This window comes from Diceros bicornis, chromosome 8 (genome assembly GCF_020826845.1).
Source record: "Diceros bicornis minor isolate mBicDic1 chromosome 8, mDicBic1.mat.cur, whole genome shotgun sequence".
Lineage (NCBI taxonomy): Eukaryota > Metazoa > Chordata > Mammalia > Perissodactyla > Rhinocerotidae > Diceros > Diceros bicornis.
The window spans coordinates 5,416,791-5,435,607 of record NC_080747.1 but is presented as its reverse complement, the minus strand read 5'-3'; the positions used below and the strand labels follow the sequence as shown (position 1 = coordinate 5,435,607).

Below are 18,817 nucleotides of genomic sequence, written 5' to 3'. Positions count from 1 at the left end.
CACAACACACACTCACAGCCCCAGGGGTCTCCCTCCAAGCTGAGCCGTGGGCTCCCCTGCTTGCGGTGCATCAACAGCTTCTCATCGCCCGAGAAGCAGTTAGGAGGGAGGTAGACAGGCTTCAGGACACAGATTTGTACACCGGGAAAGCTTTTCACTTATTTTTCAATCCTTTTGACAAAAGAGGGAGAAAGTCTCCGTTTGCTGCTATTATACCCCTAACACCTCAAGCATGGGCTCATCTCCAGCTTTGGCAGCAAGAACGAGCCCCAGGGTCTAACACACAACACTTACAGAGTCTGTGCTGTCCGACTCAGTAGCCACGTGTGGCTGTTTCACTGGAAATCGGCACTCAACAAAGAATTCCATTCCTCAGTCGCCCTGGCCACGTTTTAGGTCTCCACAGGCACACGTGGCTGGTGGCTACCTTGCTGCACAGTGCACACAGAGGACGTGTCCATTATCCAGAGAGTTCCACTGGACGGGCCTAGAATGGGTTTTATTCCTTTTGTTTTGTTTCCATAGCATTCATCTTTATGGCTACCTCGTATTTACGGTATGTGATACGTCTTATTTTCATTTATGGCAGCAAAGTTAAAGTCTCTCTCAAAACGCATTTACATAGGCAAAAATAAAGCAACTTGATTTAAATAAAATTAATAAAAATTGGGAAAGTAAATGAAAGCAGGCATGGATGCAGATGGAGTCAGTTGTGAAGGGGTTTGAGAATGACCGATGTTCCGAGACCCTGGCCCCAGGAGAAAGACCCCACTCACACCATCGGCCAGCCCACCGCCACTGCCCCCATCCTAGCTCATCACACTCTCCCGCGCACCCTGGGCTCTTCGGGAGCCTCCTCTAGGCTCTGGCAGCTTCCTCCCCATGCCTCCTCCCCGGTCCTCCTTGGTGGCCCACGGCAGCCTGTGCAGACCTGGGTTACAGCCAGGTGACGTCCCTGACACGGCCCACGAGGCCCTCGAGGGAAGGGCTGAGTGTCTTCCATGTGTCCCAGGGGCTCCTGGGGCCTGGGACAGAAGAGGCACCAGGGAATTGACGGCTTAATGACCAAAATGAAATACTATCCCTTACCCAGCTGCATGGCTCTACAGTTTACAAGGGGCTTCGGCACCCATAGTGTCACTGGATCCTTACAACAGCCAGGGACATAAATCGGGCCGGGGTCACGTCCCCACCCTAATCCTACAATAAGGAAACCGGGCTCCAGGAGGGTGGCTGCCACTGTCCCAGTGCCGCAGTGGACAGCCCGAGCACAGGGCAAACAGCACTGGGCCAGACCACGGGAGCCTGAGCACCAGTCCCAGCTCTGCCCCTGCAGCTGGGGACTCTGGGCCAGCCCCCTGTCTCCCCAAACCTCCATCTCCTCCTCTGTAAAATGGGATGATGACGACACGGCCACTGCTTCACAGCTTTCACGCCAACGGGAGCGCCAAGTGCGATCGTGAATGGCAAGCTGCCCTGTAAACTGCAGAGCACTGTGCAGGAAGCTCTGAGCACGGCCAGGCGCAGTCACGCGACTCCCACACCCCCCAGTTCACAGACCTGGAGCTCCTGCTTGACTCCTCGTCTTATTCCACTGGGAAGCCGGTCCACACCTCAGACTTGGCAGCGGACATCCATCTGTGCTGCCCACCACGCAGGCGCCCAACTCCTGGGGCAGTGCCTGCTTCTCCCGAGGGGACTGCCCCTTCCCACACAGACACCATGCTGGAGGCGCACCTAACACCAGGGAGGGGCCCGTGACTCGGGTCTGGCCAATCAGAGCATTGCATCCAGCCCTACAGGGATGGGTTCAAGGGTGCCCCTCAGGCCCAATCAGAGCCCACGGGGTGCCATCTGGGGACTTGATGGGACAGTTTAGAGAGAACCAGTCTCTAGTCTCCTGGACTTTATTCTGGGAGGGCAGGGCCTGAGCTGCTGCCACCATGCAGAGCCTGAGACTGAAGCCAGAGCAGAGGGCAGAGGCAACAGCAGAGAAACCCATCTGACGACGGTATCTGAGCCCCTATCCACCTGTGCCTGAAGCTCTCTTACGGTTCCATAAGTCAGTAAATGCCTGTGCTTTGCTTAGGCCAGATGGAGTGGGGTGTTCTGACCCTTGCAACAGGAAGGGTCCTGACCAACTGATGCTCTGAGGGCGGGGGAGAGGGGTGGGGCCCGGATGGAGGGTCAGGCAGATGCCCAGCCTGGCCGTCTCCATCCAGCTAAATCTGAGCTTCCATCGCTCAAAGCAGCTCCAGCCCCAGCTCCTCCTGGAACCTTCCTGACCACCCCGATCCACTTCGACCCTCCCGGCTCTGAGCACGCTACTCCTTCGGGGCAGGAGGAAGGAGACAGATGCTAACGTTTCCACTAGCTTAGTGTTGGCGCATCTCAGAGGGGCTGACTGAACGTGCCCTCGGGGGCTGCAGGGCCTGGGTGTGAGCCCAGCTTTGACAATCGCTAGTGTGAGTTTTGCAAGTTGACCTGGGCTCTCTGTGAGTCTGATTCCTCATCTGTAAAGGAGAATCATGAGAGCACCTGCCTCACAGGGTTGTGAGGATGAAATGGGTTAATAGTAACACATGTCAGTATTAGACACAGAGCCTCACAGTGTATTATTACTATTATTAGTCTGCAGAATAGTGACACCTTAGCAACCTGCCTGCTCTGTCCACTGCAGCCCCCACTGGCCTGAGCCTCGGTCCCTCCCCAGCCAATATTCACGTACCAGCAGTTCTTTCCTCGCCAGTCGGTGGGGGCTGGGGTCAATCCTATTGCCCAGTCACAGGCGACCACCAAGCAGGGCCCCCCTTGGCCCCATCCAGCTAGGCTTCAGATACCCCAGTTGTCCCTCTAAGCCCTGGGTGGGACCCCAAGCCTGTGCATCAAACACAGATGCACCTGCCTCTGGCCCCATGGAGGAGGGTCCAGAGGGGCCTTCAGTCAACTTTAGGGTGAGTCAGCTGTCCATCCTCCAGGAGGGCTGACCTGAGGACTCTTTATCTCCTCCGAGGTCCCTGGTGAGGTCCTACGATGACGGGGATCAGGGCCACTCTGGAAGCCATTCAGCAGCCACAGTTTTAAAGTTTTCATAAATAAACTCAACTTGATTCTGCATCTGGTCCTCACTCACACACTGTGAACCAGAAGGTAACTCACTGAAGACGCTGAACAAGGCAGAAGCCCCCAGGTCAGCTTGCTTACAACCAAGCCACCAACCCCCCATCCAAAACCCGTCCCTGGGAGATGACGGGGGGGTCTGCAGCTGGAAAGGATACTGAAGCTCCTGTCGGTGATGGCCAGGTGCCAGAGGTTAATGCGCAGGTCGTCCGCCGACATGTACGTCTCGCAGTCGCTATTGACGGAGATGGAGTTGATGTGGTAGGTGTGGCCGTTGGCAAAGACCCTCCTTGGGCTCACCTCCACCATCAGGTCCATGGGCTTCAGCACAGGCACCTGCAGAGGAGGAGGGGCGGTCAGAGCAGGACGACGCGGGGTCGGTGTCAGAGGCAGGCCATGTGGGCCAGGCAGCGCCAGGGCCGTGCGATCAAAACTAGAGGCCAGGAGCGTGCCAGTGGGCGTCCATCCTGCATGTGTCGGAAATAAGCAGTGCCACATGGCCAAAATCCATCACCCACCAGCTCTGCAGGAAAGCCTGCCGCCTGGTTCTGAGCCCGCCGTGTGACTTTGAATAAATGACTGAACCCCTCTGCACCCCAATTTCCTCATCTCTAAAATGGAATGAGAAGATTCCGTGGCAGAGACAGCTGACTGTCCACCAAACATTTGTGTCCCTTCCACAGGGAAGTGGCTGCCCATATGGGAACTACATTTCCCAGCTGCCCATGTACCTGGGTGTGGCCATGTGACTGGTTCTGACCAATGGGATATGAACACAGTGATGCCTGGCACTTGTGGGCCAAGGGGTTAAGAGGCAGGGGTGCCTCCTCCACCCTCTTTCCCCTTCCACTGCCAGAAAGGGAGGACCCAAGCTTTAGGGATGGAGGCACATGGGATGGAAGGAGCCTGCGGGCCTGTAGGAGAGCCATGTGCCGACCAGGAATGCCCCACTGGACCTATCTGTGAGTGAGAAATACATTTCCGTGTGTTCTGCCCTGCAATGCCAAGGTTATTTGTTACAGGCTGGTGTTGGCCTAACTCGTACAACAGGCTGGGTGAGTCGGACTCGGGTGGATGTGGGCACTTCTCCTGACTCCACCCCACTCTTAGGCTGGGCCAGGGGCTCCCTGAGGCTCCCGCAGCTTGTAAGTCCCTCTTCACAGCCCTGACCACATCGTGAGGGTGTCATCTGCTTCCGTTCGTTTCCCCAGTGGCCTGGGGACCCAGTGGGTAGGAATCGTGCCTGGGAGACAGGCATGTCTTCTCTTGTTCATCTCTGTGTCTCTAGTACTCAGCCCAGGGCCCAGCTCAGAGATCCTCAGGTGAATGAGTGAGTGGCCAAGTGAAGGAATGAATGGGCTGTGTCCCTCGAGCTCCCCAGGGACAGCTGAGACGGGAGGTGACAGCCTCGGTGCTGCAGCAGGGGTGAGTGAGCACTAGGCGTTCCTTCTGATGCAAATGCAGCTCTGCAGCTAACGTCAGATTTTCTCATGCACCAGGGCACCCAGTGGGAGCATGTGTGAGTGTGTGCCTGTGTGTGCATGCATGAGTGTGGATGTGTGTGAGTGTGCATATGAGTGTGGGTGTGTGTGCATGAGTGGGGGTGTGAGTACACGAGTGTGTGCACGCAGTGTCGTTGTGCATGCCTTCCTGGCTCTGGGTGGTTCTTGTGTCGCCGGCTCTGAGTCTGTGTGCTTCTAGGCTGTATGCCTGGAGTAGATGCTGGGGTGTCTGAGCCCCTCTGTGGGGCCCTCTGCCCTGCGCATGTCCCTGTGTGTCAGATCTTCCAGGTCAGCTCCCAACCTTCCCTCAAGGCACAGCCACTGCCCGCCCTGGGGGCCCTTGGACCCTCTCAGGTCACACCTGCTCCTGGAGGTCAGAGTATCACTGGCCTCACAAAGTCTGGGCATCTCAGTCTGCCTCCCCTGCCTTCCAGCAACACTGTTTCCTCCTGGCAGCCTCAGAACAGTTCACCCAGTGCATCAGCCATTCACTGCCCCCCCAAACCATATTTCAAAGCCATTAAACAAAAAAAGGAGCAGGAAAGTGAAAAGAAACTTCTCCTGAAGGTTTGGGGGTTTCATGAATAAAACATTCCCCACACACACACTTCCAGAGCCAGAGTCTAGTCAAGGTGAGGGGCAGGAGGACAGACACATGAACACTAAGGACAGAGCAGTGTGGGATACAAAAGACTAGAGTGGACAGAGGAAGGATAAGGATTCTCATCTGGCTTGTGTAGAAAAGGCTTTACAGAGGTGAAGGCTAATAGGGTTTTAAAGGATGAATAAGAATTCGCCAAATAGATAAGGTAGAGAAAGGCTTCCCTGTGTGTCCATCTGCTACAGCACCAACCTCCAGTGAGGGGGTGACTCCATGTCTGTTTCCTTGAGGGGCTGGGTACACTTTGGGGGTGGGTACTCAGTCTTACCTTGCTCACCTCTGGGACCCCAGAGACCTAGCACAGGGCCCAGCACAGAGTAGGTTCTCAGAAGGGACAGCTGCCTCCAGCATGAGCAGCATGGCTCAGGGAGAAAGCTGTGCAGGGTTGGGGTGGCGTGGGAGTGGGGAGGAGGCAAGGTGAGAGGCGGGATGAGGAAAGACCAGACACCCACGTTCTTCCCCCCTTTCTTCTCCTCCAGCCTCAGTGAAGTGCCATCTTGGGATGTATGTGACACAGGAGAACCTCAGACTCCAGGAGGGAAAGAAACACGATTCCCATGGGCCACTGGCTCTGCCACAAACACCAGGCCAATCAAGAGGCGATAATTGCATCCTTACCGCCAGATGAAACCCTCATAAACTTTCTTGGGGCTGGGGGGGGGGGCACCATCACTCTCACTGCTCAACGTCAAAGCTAATTGGTTTCTCCGCTTTCTCAGAATTTACTTGTGCAATTTGCCAGTCATTTAGAGGTGAATGTGTTTAAACATTTACTTCTCCTTCTCGGGAACAACACTGATTACCGCTTCATGTTTATGACAATTCACCGGATGCGTAGCTCGTGAGCCTGCTAAGTCGCTTCAGAAAAAACGAGTCATCATCTCCATTTTGCTGGTGAGGAAACTGAGGCACGGAGCAGGGAAATGCCCACCCACCCCCCAGGCAGTGAGTGGGTCTGTGAGCAGTTGGGAGCCTGGAGAAGCGCTGACACCACCCCACACCAGCAACACTGCTTCCCGCCTGGAGCAGCACATACTCAGAGTGGAGGCAGGAACCGAGGGAGACGGCAGTTCACGTGATGTGAGCCCGGCCATTTCAAATCGGCTAGAACGTGGAAACTGGAGTTGAGTGAGTGGTCACCTCCTGATGCGCATCCCTGCTCATTCATGGCACTCAGGCCGCCTCCCCGGAGCCAGGCCTGTCCTAGGCACTGGGGACACCACAAGACTTAGAACAGATCCTGCCCTCAGGCTCTTTGTTTACTGCGGCCCCCAGTACCTAAAGCAGGGCCAGGCACACAGTAGGTGCTCAATAAGTGTGTGCTGAATGAATAAATCTGAATGAGCTGTGCACCAGCATCACCTTCAACAGACATGTGCAAAGCACCCAGGCATGGTTCCAGAAGCCAGGGACAGACAAGGGGGCCATGGTGTGCTTCCCGCCCTACTGGAGAAGGAAAGGGACCAACTTTTACAGACTCCTTCCAGCATGATGCACTAACCAACCCCACAGCTCTCCCGTGAGGCAGGGACCTCATTTCCAATTTACAGAGGAGACTGGGATGCTGACTCTGGAGCCAGACTTCCCTGGATTTGGATCTGAGGTCTCAGTTTCCTCATCTGTAAAATGGGGATTAATCATGTGGCCACTTTATAGGATTTTGGTGAGGATTAAATGAGTTATTACAGCCCAAGTGCTTGGGAGACACATGCTCACTACAGAAGTGTTTATTCTTGCTCCAGATGAGGAACTGGAGGCTCGTGAAGGCTGAGAGCCTTGCCCAGGGTCACACTACCAGGAAGTGGCAAAGGCAGGATTTGAACCCAGGTCCTGTGATCCCAGAACTCTTTCTTCCATGTCTCACAGCCCCTCTGCTGGAAGAACGATGAGTCCTTCTGCCTGTTAGCTGCACTAGGGACAAGAGTTTCCTTTAGCCCAGCTCTGCCACTGAACCTTCCCGGCCTCTTTTACAGCGACGGCAACCTTTCAAGCTGAGCCTTCACACAGGCTGCGAGAATCCCAAGTTCCAGACCCCCCTGCCCCTCGGCACAGGGCTTGGATCCACAAAGCTCAGCTCACAGGTTCCCCTTCTGGCTCTGCCACTTACATCGCTGAGCAGCTGTGGGTGAGTTGCTGCCTCTCTCTGGGCTCAGTTTCCCTCTTTGTAAAACAAGGGATCACAGGACCTGCTCTCCACCCTCAGCTGCAGCTGAAAAGCACTTTAGGGCAAGCATCACCTCGCCTCACCCTCAAGACTTCCAGGAGAAAGATGATGGTCTCTGCTTTGCTGGGGAGGAAGCTGAGGTTCAGAGCACAGAAATGACCGCCCAACAAGTAAGCAGCCCGGCCAGCATGTGAACCCGACTGTGGCTCAAACAGCTCAAAGGCCCTTCAAGTCCTAAAATCCTCACTGTTTCATAAAAGAAGCAAAAACGTGCTTCCCGCTTGCCGGAATCTCTCGTGTTCAACGTCTTACCTGCAGGGACGTCACCGTGGACAGGTCCTTAAGCTTCCCTTCTTCATCTTTCAGGTTATATCCCTCAGGCCTTTTATCTCGTTCAGTAATCTTCCATAATTTGATAGTTTTATCTTTAAAAGCAGAACAAGTGAAACAAGACACGTGATTAACAGCAGCACAGAGACTGGAATACCCACTTCAGTCCACCAGATCAGGAGGCATCCACCCAGAAATTACTTAACCGCTATCCTGCTCTTGGACACGGAGGTTCTGTCTAATTTTACTCACTGCATATAAAGACGCAACGAGCGTCTTTGCTGAGGAACACTTGTCTTCATTCTCCAGCTCCTCACAACTGATCCCAAAGGTGAAAGTGCTGGGTCAAAGGGTGTGACACTTTTAGGGCAGTTATCAATCTCTCAAATGATTTCCAGAAAGACTGTACTAATGTAACTTCTTGCTTTTTTAAGCCCTTCATTGGCAGACAAAAGAGGGAACCTATTTGCTATTTCTGAGCAGCACCCTGCCCACGCAGAACTCAGCACTCCAACAGCCTCACTTCTCTGGAATCCTGCCAAGAACATCAAAAGAGTAAGCTTCAGTAGCTGTGATGGTTAATTTTATGTGTCAACCATGGCTAAGCCACAGTACCCAGATATTTGCTCAAATGTGTGGATGTTGCTGTGTAGTTTTTAGATGAGATTAACATTGAAATCCTTAGAGTAAAGCAGATTATCCTCCATAATGTGGGTGGGCCTCATTCAATCAGTTGAAGGCCTTAAGAGAAAGAAGACTGAGGTCCCCCGAGGAAGAGGGAATGTTGTCAGCAGACGGCCTTCAGATTGGACTGCCACGTCGGCTATTCCTGGGACTCCAGCCTGCTGGCCAGCCCTGCAGATTTGGCACTTGCCAATCTCCACAGTCACGTGACAATTCCTTAAAATAAACCTCTTTATTTCTACCTCTATCTCTACATCTCTATCCATACGTGCACGCACGCGCGCGCGCACACACACGCATGCTCAGCCTAGTGGCTCTGTTTCTCTGGAGAACCTGACTGCTACAGCCCCAAAACAAACACTGCCAAGTTCACGAGAAGGAAGGAGAGAAAAATGATATCAATTCAACACCTGACAGGTGCCCAAGGACATGCCATTAGGAAGGGGGGGAGCCGGGATTTGAACCCGCGGACGGGAAGCTCTGAGGCTGGGGACGTTAGGGAGCTCCTGAAGCTGAACTTGCCTCCAGAGAGGCGGGAGGAGAATGACACGTTCCTCTTAGATGATTCAATATAAAAAGCCCAGGGGCTGGCCTGTTCTAAGCCCATTATGATGTTATTCCGTTTCATCCTCCCAGTCGCCCCAGGAGCCGGCACAGCCCTCACAGTTCAGAAGAGGAAGCAGCAGGGCAGGCTGGGAACTGCATGAGGCCCTCCTGCCCCTGGCGGCCCGCCCTTGGGGAGGGCCTCTCGCTGCCTCTGCTCCAGTGCCCAGGAGGCCCCACTGGCTCCGAGACAAGGGTTTGCCCAGCACTGAGACTGTGCCGGGCACCCCTTAGGGGACACAGATTTTACACTTGGCGCAGTGGCACACAACCAGAATGGCAGGAGACGGGGGTGGGGGGGGCAGGCCTGGGCTCGAACCTCCATGGGAGGGACACCTGGCTCAGCTGTAAGGCGGAGGCGACACCCAGCAGAAGCCTAAGGGCTGAGGAGGGGGTTGGCCAGGTGAGGGGCAGAGGGCCAGCCTTCAGGCACATGGGTGCGTTGGCAGGATTGAGTCTGACCCGTTTCAGTGATGCCTTAAAGGATGCACTGCGAGTCTGGACTCCGTCTGGGAAGGCAGGGGGCATCATCTCCTAGGTTCTCTCACGCTGCAGCAGGGCGGCTGGGCTCAGGGGCTGGTCTGGGGGGACTGGGTGGGCGTTATCTCCCTCCACCCTCAGCGAAACCCAGAGGGAGCTGCATCCACACGACTGCACAGGTGAGGAAACTGAGGCTCAGGGAAGCAAGGCCACCTCCCCAAGATCCCGGGGCTGGGAGAGAATCCAGGCCTGTCCGGCTCCCACCCGCGGCACCTCGGATGATGGGGTGAGAGGTGAAGGAGGACGAGCAGCGGACCGCGGATGCGGGCAGCTGAGCCTCTGGCCCCAGGAGCCGCGCCCTCCGAGTGGACCACGGGAAGCACGAGTCTGGCCGGGAGCCTCCTGGGGGGCCGGGAGCGGGTGCGCGCCCTCTCCCCGAGGCAGAACGGCACAGCTCCTAAGCCAGAGCTGCTCTCACACCGTGGGGGGATAACCTCCACTTGGGTGGTCTGGGGTTCCGGGGGCGCGACGAAGAGTTAGTTTGTCAAGCGTTCACTGTATTTCCTGACCTGGCCTCCTTCGTCAGGAATATCGAGCTCCCTCCACCCCAAAGAAAAGTACCCGCAAAGACGTTCAGACGCTGCTATGTAGTGGGAGTCAGCCCGTGTCCATCCCAGGGAAGAGGCGGAGGAAGCTCCGGCACTTTCACTGGATGGAATGTACATGCTGCTCAAAAATGCTTTAGTTCTGGAGACGTAGAAAAATGCTCACAATGTAAATGAGGTGAAAACCAGCATTTGATGATGCATTGCTACAACACGGGCCCACGCACGCGCGCACACAAAGTCAGGCGCGCCCCCCCCGCCCCCCGCGCGCGCGCGCGCGCGCACGCGCACACACAGGCGCTGGCGCCCCCACGCATGCGCACTCAGGCGCGGCCCTCACCGTTGGTGGACAGCAGGGAGTGGGCGGCATTCTGCTGCGGGAGCCACTTGATCTTGTTGATTTTCTCCTCTATCTCCAGGCTCTTGAGATAGTCGAACTCCGGCTCGTGGCTCTGGAAGGTGCTGTAGACGTCGTACTCGCCCTGGCTGTGAGGCGCATTTTTACTCTGCAAGGAACCCGGACAAGGTGCCTGAGCTCCAGGGGGCGGGGCTGGGGCGGCGCCGCACGGACCGGGACGGGACGGGTTAAACCCGCGAGGGCCCGGCATGGCCACGGCCACCGGGCGTCCGGCAGTGCCAGTGGGCCCATCGAGGGTCAAAGGAAGCTCTGCTTTTCAAATGGCCAATAACTTGCTGTGCGGCCGCGGCCAAGCCCTGTCTCCTCCTCGGTCCAGTCAGGGAGAACAGCAGCAACCAGGCTCCTGTTCACCGAGTACCCACCACGTGCCGGACACTCAGCTAAGCACTTCTGACACCTCCTCTCGTTCTATCCTTGCAGCCCCTGGGTGGGTACCGTGACTCTCCCCATTTCACAGACGAGCAAGTGGAGGCTCAGAGGTGAATCGACCCCCCAAGGCCACATGTCCCCTACATGCAGTCCCTCACTCCACTGAGGCCTGTCTGACATAAAGGCCGAGGCTCCGACCTGTTCCTCACGTCCATCTGTCCGACTTGGGCCTGACTGGAGGAATGGTCGCATTTTGGAGCAGATTTTACACTGGGGCAGAATACCCCTGCAGTGTCAGACTTGGGATGGAATACGGCCCCCCTGGCTTTTCTCAGCAGGACCCATCCTGGTTTAGGCAGCAGAGCTCTTTATAATGAGGACCTCCTGGCGGAGCCCTCAGAATAGTGAGGTGGTGAGTCCACTGCGAGCACCAGGGACCACTTTCCCAGGAGACAATTCAAGTTCATGGGACCATCGGAAGCCACAACCAGAAGCATAACTGCCTGGGGGCAAAACGAAGACATTCAATCATGCTCAATTTCAGGTTTTCTCTTAATTTTTAAAAAGTATCTATTTTTATATTTCTATACTTGTCCTGCTTCTGGAAAGCTTTAAAGTTCTTCAGTATTTTTGTCCCTAATTCACTTTATGTGCCATGAGCACTGCCTGTGACAAAGTTCAGCGGGACCAGAATAAAGGAAAAAATTAAAGGAGAAAAATTCAAAATTGAAAAACTTGCATTGACCAATTTAATTTCTTTCTGCAACCTGGCGAAAAGAAAGCTTGGCTTTGCAATCCCTGGTGGGACACTGGTCCTTCTCATGAAATCAGCACGCTCCGGCCACAGTACCGTGTTGGATACCCGATTTTCAGCTGTCCACTTTCTCACACCCTCTGAGCTCGGACTCCCCACCTGTAAATGAGGGTGATAGCAGCACCTAACTGCACCACTAGGGGTGTCATGAGGGAGGGTTATGGGAGCAAACCCAGTGAAGTCAGGCCTCAGGAACATCAGCTCTGGGGACGATGCTTAGGAATTGAATGACGGAGAGGATGGTTCAGTAGCATCTCTTTTCTCCCCCTCTCTTTCACCCTCTCCTCCTCTGCTCTCTTCTCCTTCTCTGCCCCTTCCTCCTCTTCCCTCCCTCTCCTCCCCCCACCTCCTTGGTGTCGCACCATCCTGTCCTCAGCATCTGATCCCACCCGTGTCTTACACGCGAGATGCCCCCTCTCGGAGCAGGGTGGTGTGTAAGGGACAGACCACACGCAGTCTTGGTTTCAGTCCTGGTCTTTGCTCCCTAGCTGGGTGACTTCTCCCAGCGTCCTCATCTGTAAAATGGGGTGTCACTCCCCACCCTCTGAGGTGGGCAATGAAGAGCAAATGAGAAAAGAACGTACAGGATGTAGCAAGGGGTCTGCACGAGTCGGTGCTGCACAAGCGGGGCCTTTTCATCACGAGGTTCTTCGGGTGGTTCAGAAACGGCACCCGTGGGCAGGTTGCTCCAGGCCACTCTGCCTGACCCAGGATTCTGCTGGACAGTGACCCTCACTGGGGCGAAGGTGTGAGGCCGAGCAAGCTCGCCAGCCCCAGTCTGTGGGCAGGCCTGACAGCTGCAGAAGAGTCGATCCTCCTGTCCTCCCAGCTCTGGCCGGGACAGCGCCAGCTCACCCAGGCAGAGGGCAGTTTAACTGGAGGCTTAACCCAAGGCAGCAGCTGGCTCTGCCTAAACTATTTCTCTGGGATCAAGGAGCAACCAGCAAAAATCTGCTGAGCAGAGAGGGCTCTGAATGTGCAGGTGTGAGCTGACCCCCTGGCCTGCCCCCCCAGAACTGGTGGGTCCCATCCCTGCATCCCAGAGCACTCTCTCCGTCTAGCTTGGGGATCCTGTGGGGAAGGCGGCAGTCTCCCCTAAGAGATGCAATCCTGGTGGGCTGCTGAGAGGCACCCTGCCAGTTACAGGCCCCAGTTGAGTGTAGCCCTCCACATCCCCCAGGCCCTGCCACACCTCTGGTTCCCGCTGGAAGATGACGACCCGGCCACCCTTGTCGCCTGTGGCCAGCAGCTCTCCGGTGTGGTTGAACTCAACGGTAGAGATGATATCGGCTGCGGGGAGAGAGACAGGAAGGCGTGGCTCATTAGGACCCCAGTACTATGCCGTTCCACAGAACAGCACCCGTCCCGCCCCCCCACAGGCCCCCATCACTGGACAGCAGGAGTCCGAGGGGCCGGGAGCACTGACGAGGGGCTAACTGGTGCCCCCTCCTCGCTGGCTGTGGGACAGAGACTGCTCCATGGACTTGCTTCACTGACTCTTTCCTGCTTCCTTCCTTCCTCCCTCCCTTCCTTCCAGAAGCAGTTTGGGGGTTTCCTCATATGCTGACCAGGTGACTGGGATAAAAACCTGATTCTCACTAGCCCAACTCGGGGGGCCACCAAGACCAACCATACTGAGCCCTGCTCCCACTGAGCTGCCCCTGGGTGGGACCCCCGTAAATCTTCATATTCCCAGCCTGGACTCTGAAGGCACCAAAATCTCTGATCCAGCTTTAGCACAGTGGACCTCCTTTCAAACAGACCGCAGATCTGACCACTCGTCCCGGCGGCCCCAGGCTGGGCACTTAGCTGGCCCCTGCCCTGCACTCTATGCTCCTTACAGCCGCCTCCCGAGTCATGGGGTGCCTCTGCTCAAAACCCTCCATTGGTCCCCCAGCCCCCTCCTTTGCATCCTTCTCCGTCTCTGGTGATGGCAGTGCCCATCTTCCCTGGCTCGGGCCCAAGCCTTGGAGTCACCGTCACATTCTCTCATGCTCCACATTCAATCCTGCTGGCTTGGACTTCGAAATACATCCAGATTCCAACCACTTCTCCCCATCTCCTGCCTGAATGACTGCCACGGCCTCCTCACCGACCTCCTCGATTTCTCCCTGGCCCGGCGACAAGCGAGCCTCACCAGAGCAGCGAGACGAGCCACTCGAAACCCTCTAGTGGCTCCCATTTTATACCCAGAACAGAAGCAAAGGTCTCAGAGCGGTCTAAAGCTTTGGGTAACCTGCAGCCCTGGAGGCAGACCACGTCAGGAGCCCAGTCTTCACCACTCTCCTCACCTGCACAGGGTACTTGGCATTGCCCCCCACCCTGGGCCGGGTAAGCTGCCCCGTGATTTGCCTTGGTCTGGGACGCCAGCAGACAAGGCGCTGTGCTGTGCCTCTGCCACTGCCAGGAGAGGACCTGCCCGGGCTAGCCCACTGGGCCTGGGAGGAGAAGGAGGGAGGACGTGTGCAGCAGAGGTGCCCCAGCGAGCCAGCCCCGACCAGGGGCCCCCAACAACCAAGCCTAGATCAGCGGGATTGGCAGATGCGTGATGAAAAATGTGTATTATTGAATGCCAAGGAGTTTCATGTTTTCGACTCAATAAAAGATCACTGACACTCTCTCTCCCCAGCCTCCTCCACCACTGCTCCCCGCCTTGCTCTCCCACTCCAGACTCTAGGCTCCTTGCTGTTTCTCAAAAGCACTGCTACCTTTTGTCTCAAGACCTGTTCTCTCGGCCTCGAATGCTTTTCGCACTCCTATTCCCTCAATGCCTTCTCCTCTTCCAATCAGTGCCTTTAGAGGCAGCTCCTGACCGCTGCGGGCCTTCAGAGCCACAAGGAAGTGCCGGCTTTGACGGCCAAAGACGAGGGGAGAAAGAAGGTGGTTTAGAAGCAGGATGAGGGGCTGGGCATATTCACTGATCAAGATAAAAGCACATTTCATTAAACTTACAAAGACAAGACACGACAAGCAGCTCTGTGGGGACATGTAAATGCTCGCTGAGTGTGGAACTGGGAGTGGGGGCAGGCCCTGACTGCCCCAACGCTGTCCCTCCACGGGCAGCCTGCCCTGGCCCAGGGGCACGGGAGAGGCACAAGCCACATCCCAGCAGTGCTGGGGTTCCTGGACGGGGCACTGCTCTCGCCATTTCAGATCAGCACCCCCTAAGGGGGAAAGAGCAGGACATAAAATTGTATATAAAATGTTTTAATTATATAGACCAGTGATCACAGCCATGTTAAATAGCGAGCAAACTGTAAGAGGGAAAAAAACCTGGAAGAGAATTTTCTACCATGTTAAACAGAGGTGGCTTTAGGGTGGTTGAAAAAATTTTTTTCCTCCTCTTTCTACTTTTCTATGTTTATTAAATTTTCTGTAATGAATGTATATTTTTTCATAGCTTTATTGAAGGATAATCGATATATGCAAAAAACACACATATTTGATGTATGCAATTTAGTGAGTTTGGATATATGCATATGGTATATTATTTTTACGATGGAAAAATAACAATGCTATTATAAATTAAAATGCCAATATAACCATTGGTACCCAGAGCGAATGTGGTCCATAAATGCTGGGCGGTTACCACAGTAACAGACACTCAAGTCTGCAGGCAGTTTACAATTTACATGTCGGTTTCATATCCACTGCCTCCTTTGAACCTTATGCCGGCCCCTGAGAGATATGACTATTATTTCTATTGGCAGCTGAGGTGATGGAGGCCCATCCCCAGCGACAACCTCCTGAGCTGTTCATGGGCCAGTCAGAGGTCCTGCGTTGGAGGTTTGACTCCAGCTCCTCGGCTGTGTGGCCTCAGGTTGGTCACACCACTTCTCTGAGACTCACTTTTGTCATCTGGAGCGTGACTATAGTAGAGTCCGCCCAGGATTAGAAGCTCAAGTGAGAGGATGGGGTGAGAGGGTTTGGGAGGGAGCAAGGACCACGGCTCTGAGGAATGATGAATTACCAAAAGTTACCGGACAGAAAGTTAAAACTCTTTCTCATCTTTTCTTCTGGCTGCACAGAATTCACAGCAGCCAGCTCAGAGATGTGCTAGAGAAATGCGTGGTTCAACCTCACTGTGCAGATTTGGGGTCCTGACCACCAGCTCCTCCAGTCCCATTCTGCAAACATGTACGGAGCAAGGACCAGACCTCAGTCCAGGGCATTGCTTCCTTGGCACAGGAAGGGGCTGGTGGGTGTTTACTATCTACTCAATGTTACAGGGAATGTCTCCTAGGGTTTGCCTTAGGAAGTTACCTCCCTTGAGAGCAGGAAGTTCTCATCAGTAAAATCATGAAGTTGGAAAGTCCATCCTCTCATCTTGGAATGTTTGACACATCTCCAGGCCCAATACCACCTCCTCCAGGAAGGCTTCCCAGAGAATGCCCCTGCCCCCCGCTTCAGTGGTCACTCCTACAACTACAGTCCTATGCCCCTCATCAGAGGGCAGACGCTGCAGGGGAGTCAGTGATTGGAAGAAGAGGCAGCACTGTAAACACGTTTCCTGTTTTCATGGATTTTAGCCTGAGGACAGGTCCCAGTCTGTGCCATGTGGCTGCTGAAACTCAGAGAGAAAGTCATACTCAGGCTCGATCAACGAGAAGACAGAGTCTGGGGAAATCCCAGTAGCGGGAAAGTGAGGTAGTAAATCCTGGAAAAGAGGTCCACAGAGAGGTCCCCAAAGGCAGCATATAAACTCTGCCCAAATCATCAGCTGGCCGCAAACCACACATGCACACGGCAGACTCCAAGTGCAGGTAAGGCTAAAAGAAGTGAACTGGGACTTGTGCTGCCACCCTTCACCCTGGAGACAGTCTGCAGCTGCGTTCAACCACACTAACCGCTTACGAATGCAAAACGAAACAAAAACACTCTTTGCAAGGACATCATAAACATCTAGAGTCTCTACGGTGTTATCATTCACCACACCCAGGACATAAGCCAAAAGTATATGAAGATGTACAAAGAAATAGAGAAACATACTTAACATAAAGATAATCCATGGAAATGGACCCTGAAATGCCCTGGATATGGAATTCGCAAACTAAGATTTTTAAAGTAGCTATTACAACTATGTTCAAAGTTGTGAAGGAAAATTTGCTCTTACTGAATGAAAAGAACGGAAATTTCAACAGAGAAATAGAAACTATTAAAAAATAACTAAATGGACATTCTATGACTGAAAAATACAATATCTGAAACAGAAGAGTCACTAAATTGCTTAACACAAACTTTGAGAAGACAGAGTTAGTGAACTTGAAGATATACCAATAGAAATTACCCTATCTGAAGAACAGCGAGAAAATAAATTTAAAAAGAAAAAGAACAGATCCTCAGGGGTCGTGGACCAATATCAAAAGGTCTAACATAATGTAAGGGGAGGTCTAGAAGACGAGGAGAGAGAAGAGAGTAAAAGAAAAACTTGAAGAAATAATGACTGAAAAATTCCTCAATGTGGTAAAGGGCATCAATTTACAAATTTAGGAAGCTCAGCTAACTCCAAGCAAGATAAACACCAAGAAAATCAGATGTAACTGTCAAACTGCTGAAAACCAAAATAATGATAACATTTTGTAAGTAGCTAGAACAAAAGCAACATACCACCTTCAGATGCACCATTACTCAAATGACTGCTGACTTCTCATCAGAAATAACAGAATCCAGAAGACTCTTTTAAAGTGCCAAAAGAAAATTTTAAAACCTGTAAACCCAGAATTCTGTACCCAGTGGAAACAGCCCTCAAGAATGAAAGGCAAATAAAGGCATTTCAGTTAAAGCTCCCCACGGACCCGGGCTTTCATCTCAGAGCAGCCCTAGTGCCCTGTCATCACTCTCTCTTTGCAGAGAAGGAACCGTGTCCTGAGTGAGCCACTTGCCCAAAGGCACATACATGGCAAAGCCTTTGTACTCCTCCGGCACATCCCTGCCCCCACAGCACAGAGCCTCGGGGTGCCAGCGGCTGACGCCTCAGGCTCAGGGTCCCAACGCAGCCGTTGGGTGAGGTCTGCCAAGCCCACCCATGACTGTGGTGGGTGAGGAAAACTCCCATGAAGAGTCAGGCTGTCTTTCCTCTTGCGAGGCCCCCTTGTGCTTCTGCTGCAGCTCCAGGGAGGACACCCTATGGCGAGGCAGAGCTGGAAGAACCGTCTTGGACGCTGGACAAGGAGGCACCGTCAACTCCCTGGGACCGGCTACAGCACAGCCTGTCAGTGGGACCCCAGAGCCATCTGGTTAGGGAGCCAGAAAGCCACACCGTGGGCTCCTGGAGAAGTCAGAGATGGTGTCCCAAGTGACCAGCCCAGCAACAGGTCCACAGTGGGAGCTGGAGCCAGAGATGGGCAAAGACCCTGCTGTGGGTTGAACCATGTCCCCCAAAACACACACTGAGGTCCTAACCCCCGGTACCTGTGACTGTGACTTATTTGGTCCTTATTTGGAAATAGGGTCTCTGCAGATATCAAGTTAAGATGCGGTCATACTGGATACACTGGGCCCTAAATCAAATGACTGGTGTCCTGATAGGAAGGCCATGTGAAGACACAGGGGCACAGACACACAGAGGCCACGTGACAGGGGAGGCAGAGACTGCAGTCATGCATTTACAAGCCAAGGAATGTCCAGGATTGCTGGCCACCACCAGAAGCCAGCAGAGGCCTGGAACAGATTCTCCTCTGGAGCCTTCACGGGGAGCGTGGCCCTACTTGCACCTTGATGTCAGACTTCCAGCCTCCCGAACTGTGAGGAAATAAACCTCTGTTGTTGTAAGCCACTGCATTTGCAGTAATGTGTCACAGCTGCCCTAAGCAACACACAGCGAGAAGAGAACTGAAACAAGAGGCTGTGCAGGCACCAGCACCGGAGGACAGAGGCTGCACCCTGCTGGTGCCACGTGGGGAGGATGGGCCCTGGGATCGCAAAGATGCCCATTGTGGCTGTCATCAAGAGGAAGCTATTCCAGTCCCAGCCCTGGGACATACTAGCTGTGTGACCTCACCCAGATCACTCACCCTCTCTGAGCTTTGTCTCATCAATAAAATGAGACTTGTCATCCCTGCCTGGCC

At 54.1% G+C, this 18,817-nt stretch overlaps 1 protein-coding gene across 4 annotated transcripts in view; it reads right to left on the bottom strand.

The window, feature by feature from the left end:
- The window catches only part of PPP2R2C (protein phosphatase 2 regulatory subunit Bgamma), a 137,273-nt gene that overhangs the window by 39,248 nt on the left and 79,208 nt on the right, over positions 1-18,817 (bottom strand). For 3 of the 4 annotated variants that reach the window (XM_058546687.1, XM_058546685.1, XM_058546686.1), the window contains exons 2-5: positions 12,943-13,040; positions 10,490-10,655; positions 7,760-7,872; positions 3,279-3,456 (exon numbers count right to left, since the gene is read on the bottom strand). In XM_058546687.1, the coding sequence (XP_058402670.1) occupies positions 3,279-3,456; positions 7,760-7,872; positions 10,490-10,655; positions 12,943-13,040 (555 nt within the window). Of the gene's footprint in view, positions 1-3,278; positions 3,457-7,759; positions 7,873-10,489; positions 10,656-12,942; positions 13,041-18,817 lie in introns of those variants that run through there. The other variant, XM_058546688.1, reaches the window with a different exon arrangement.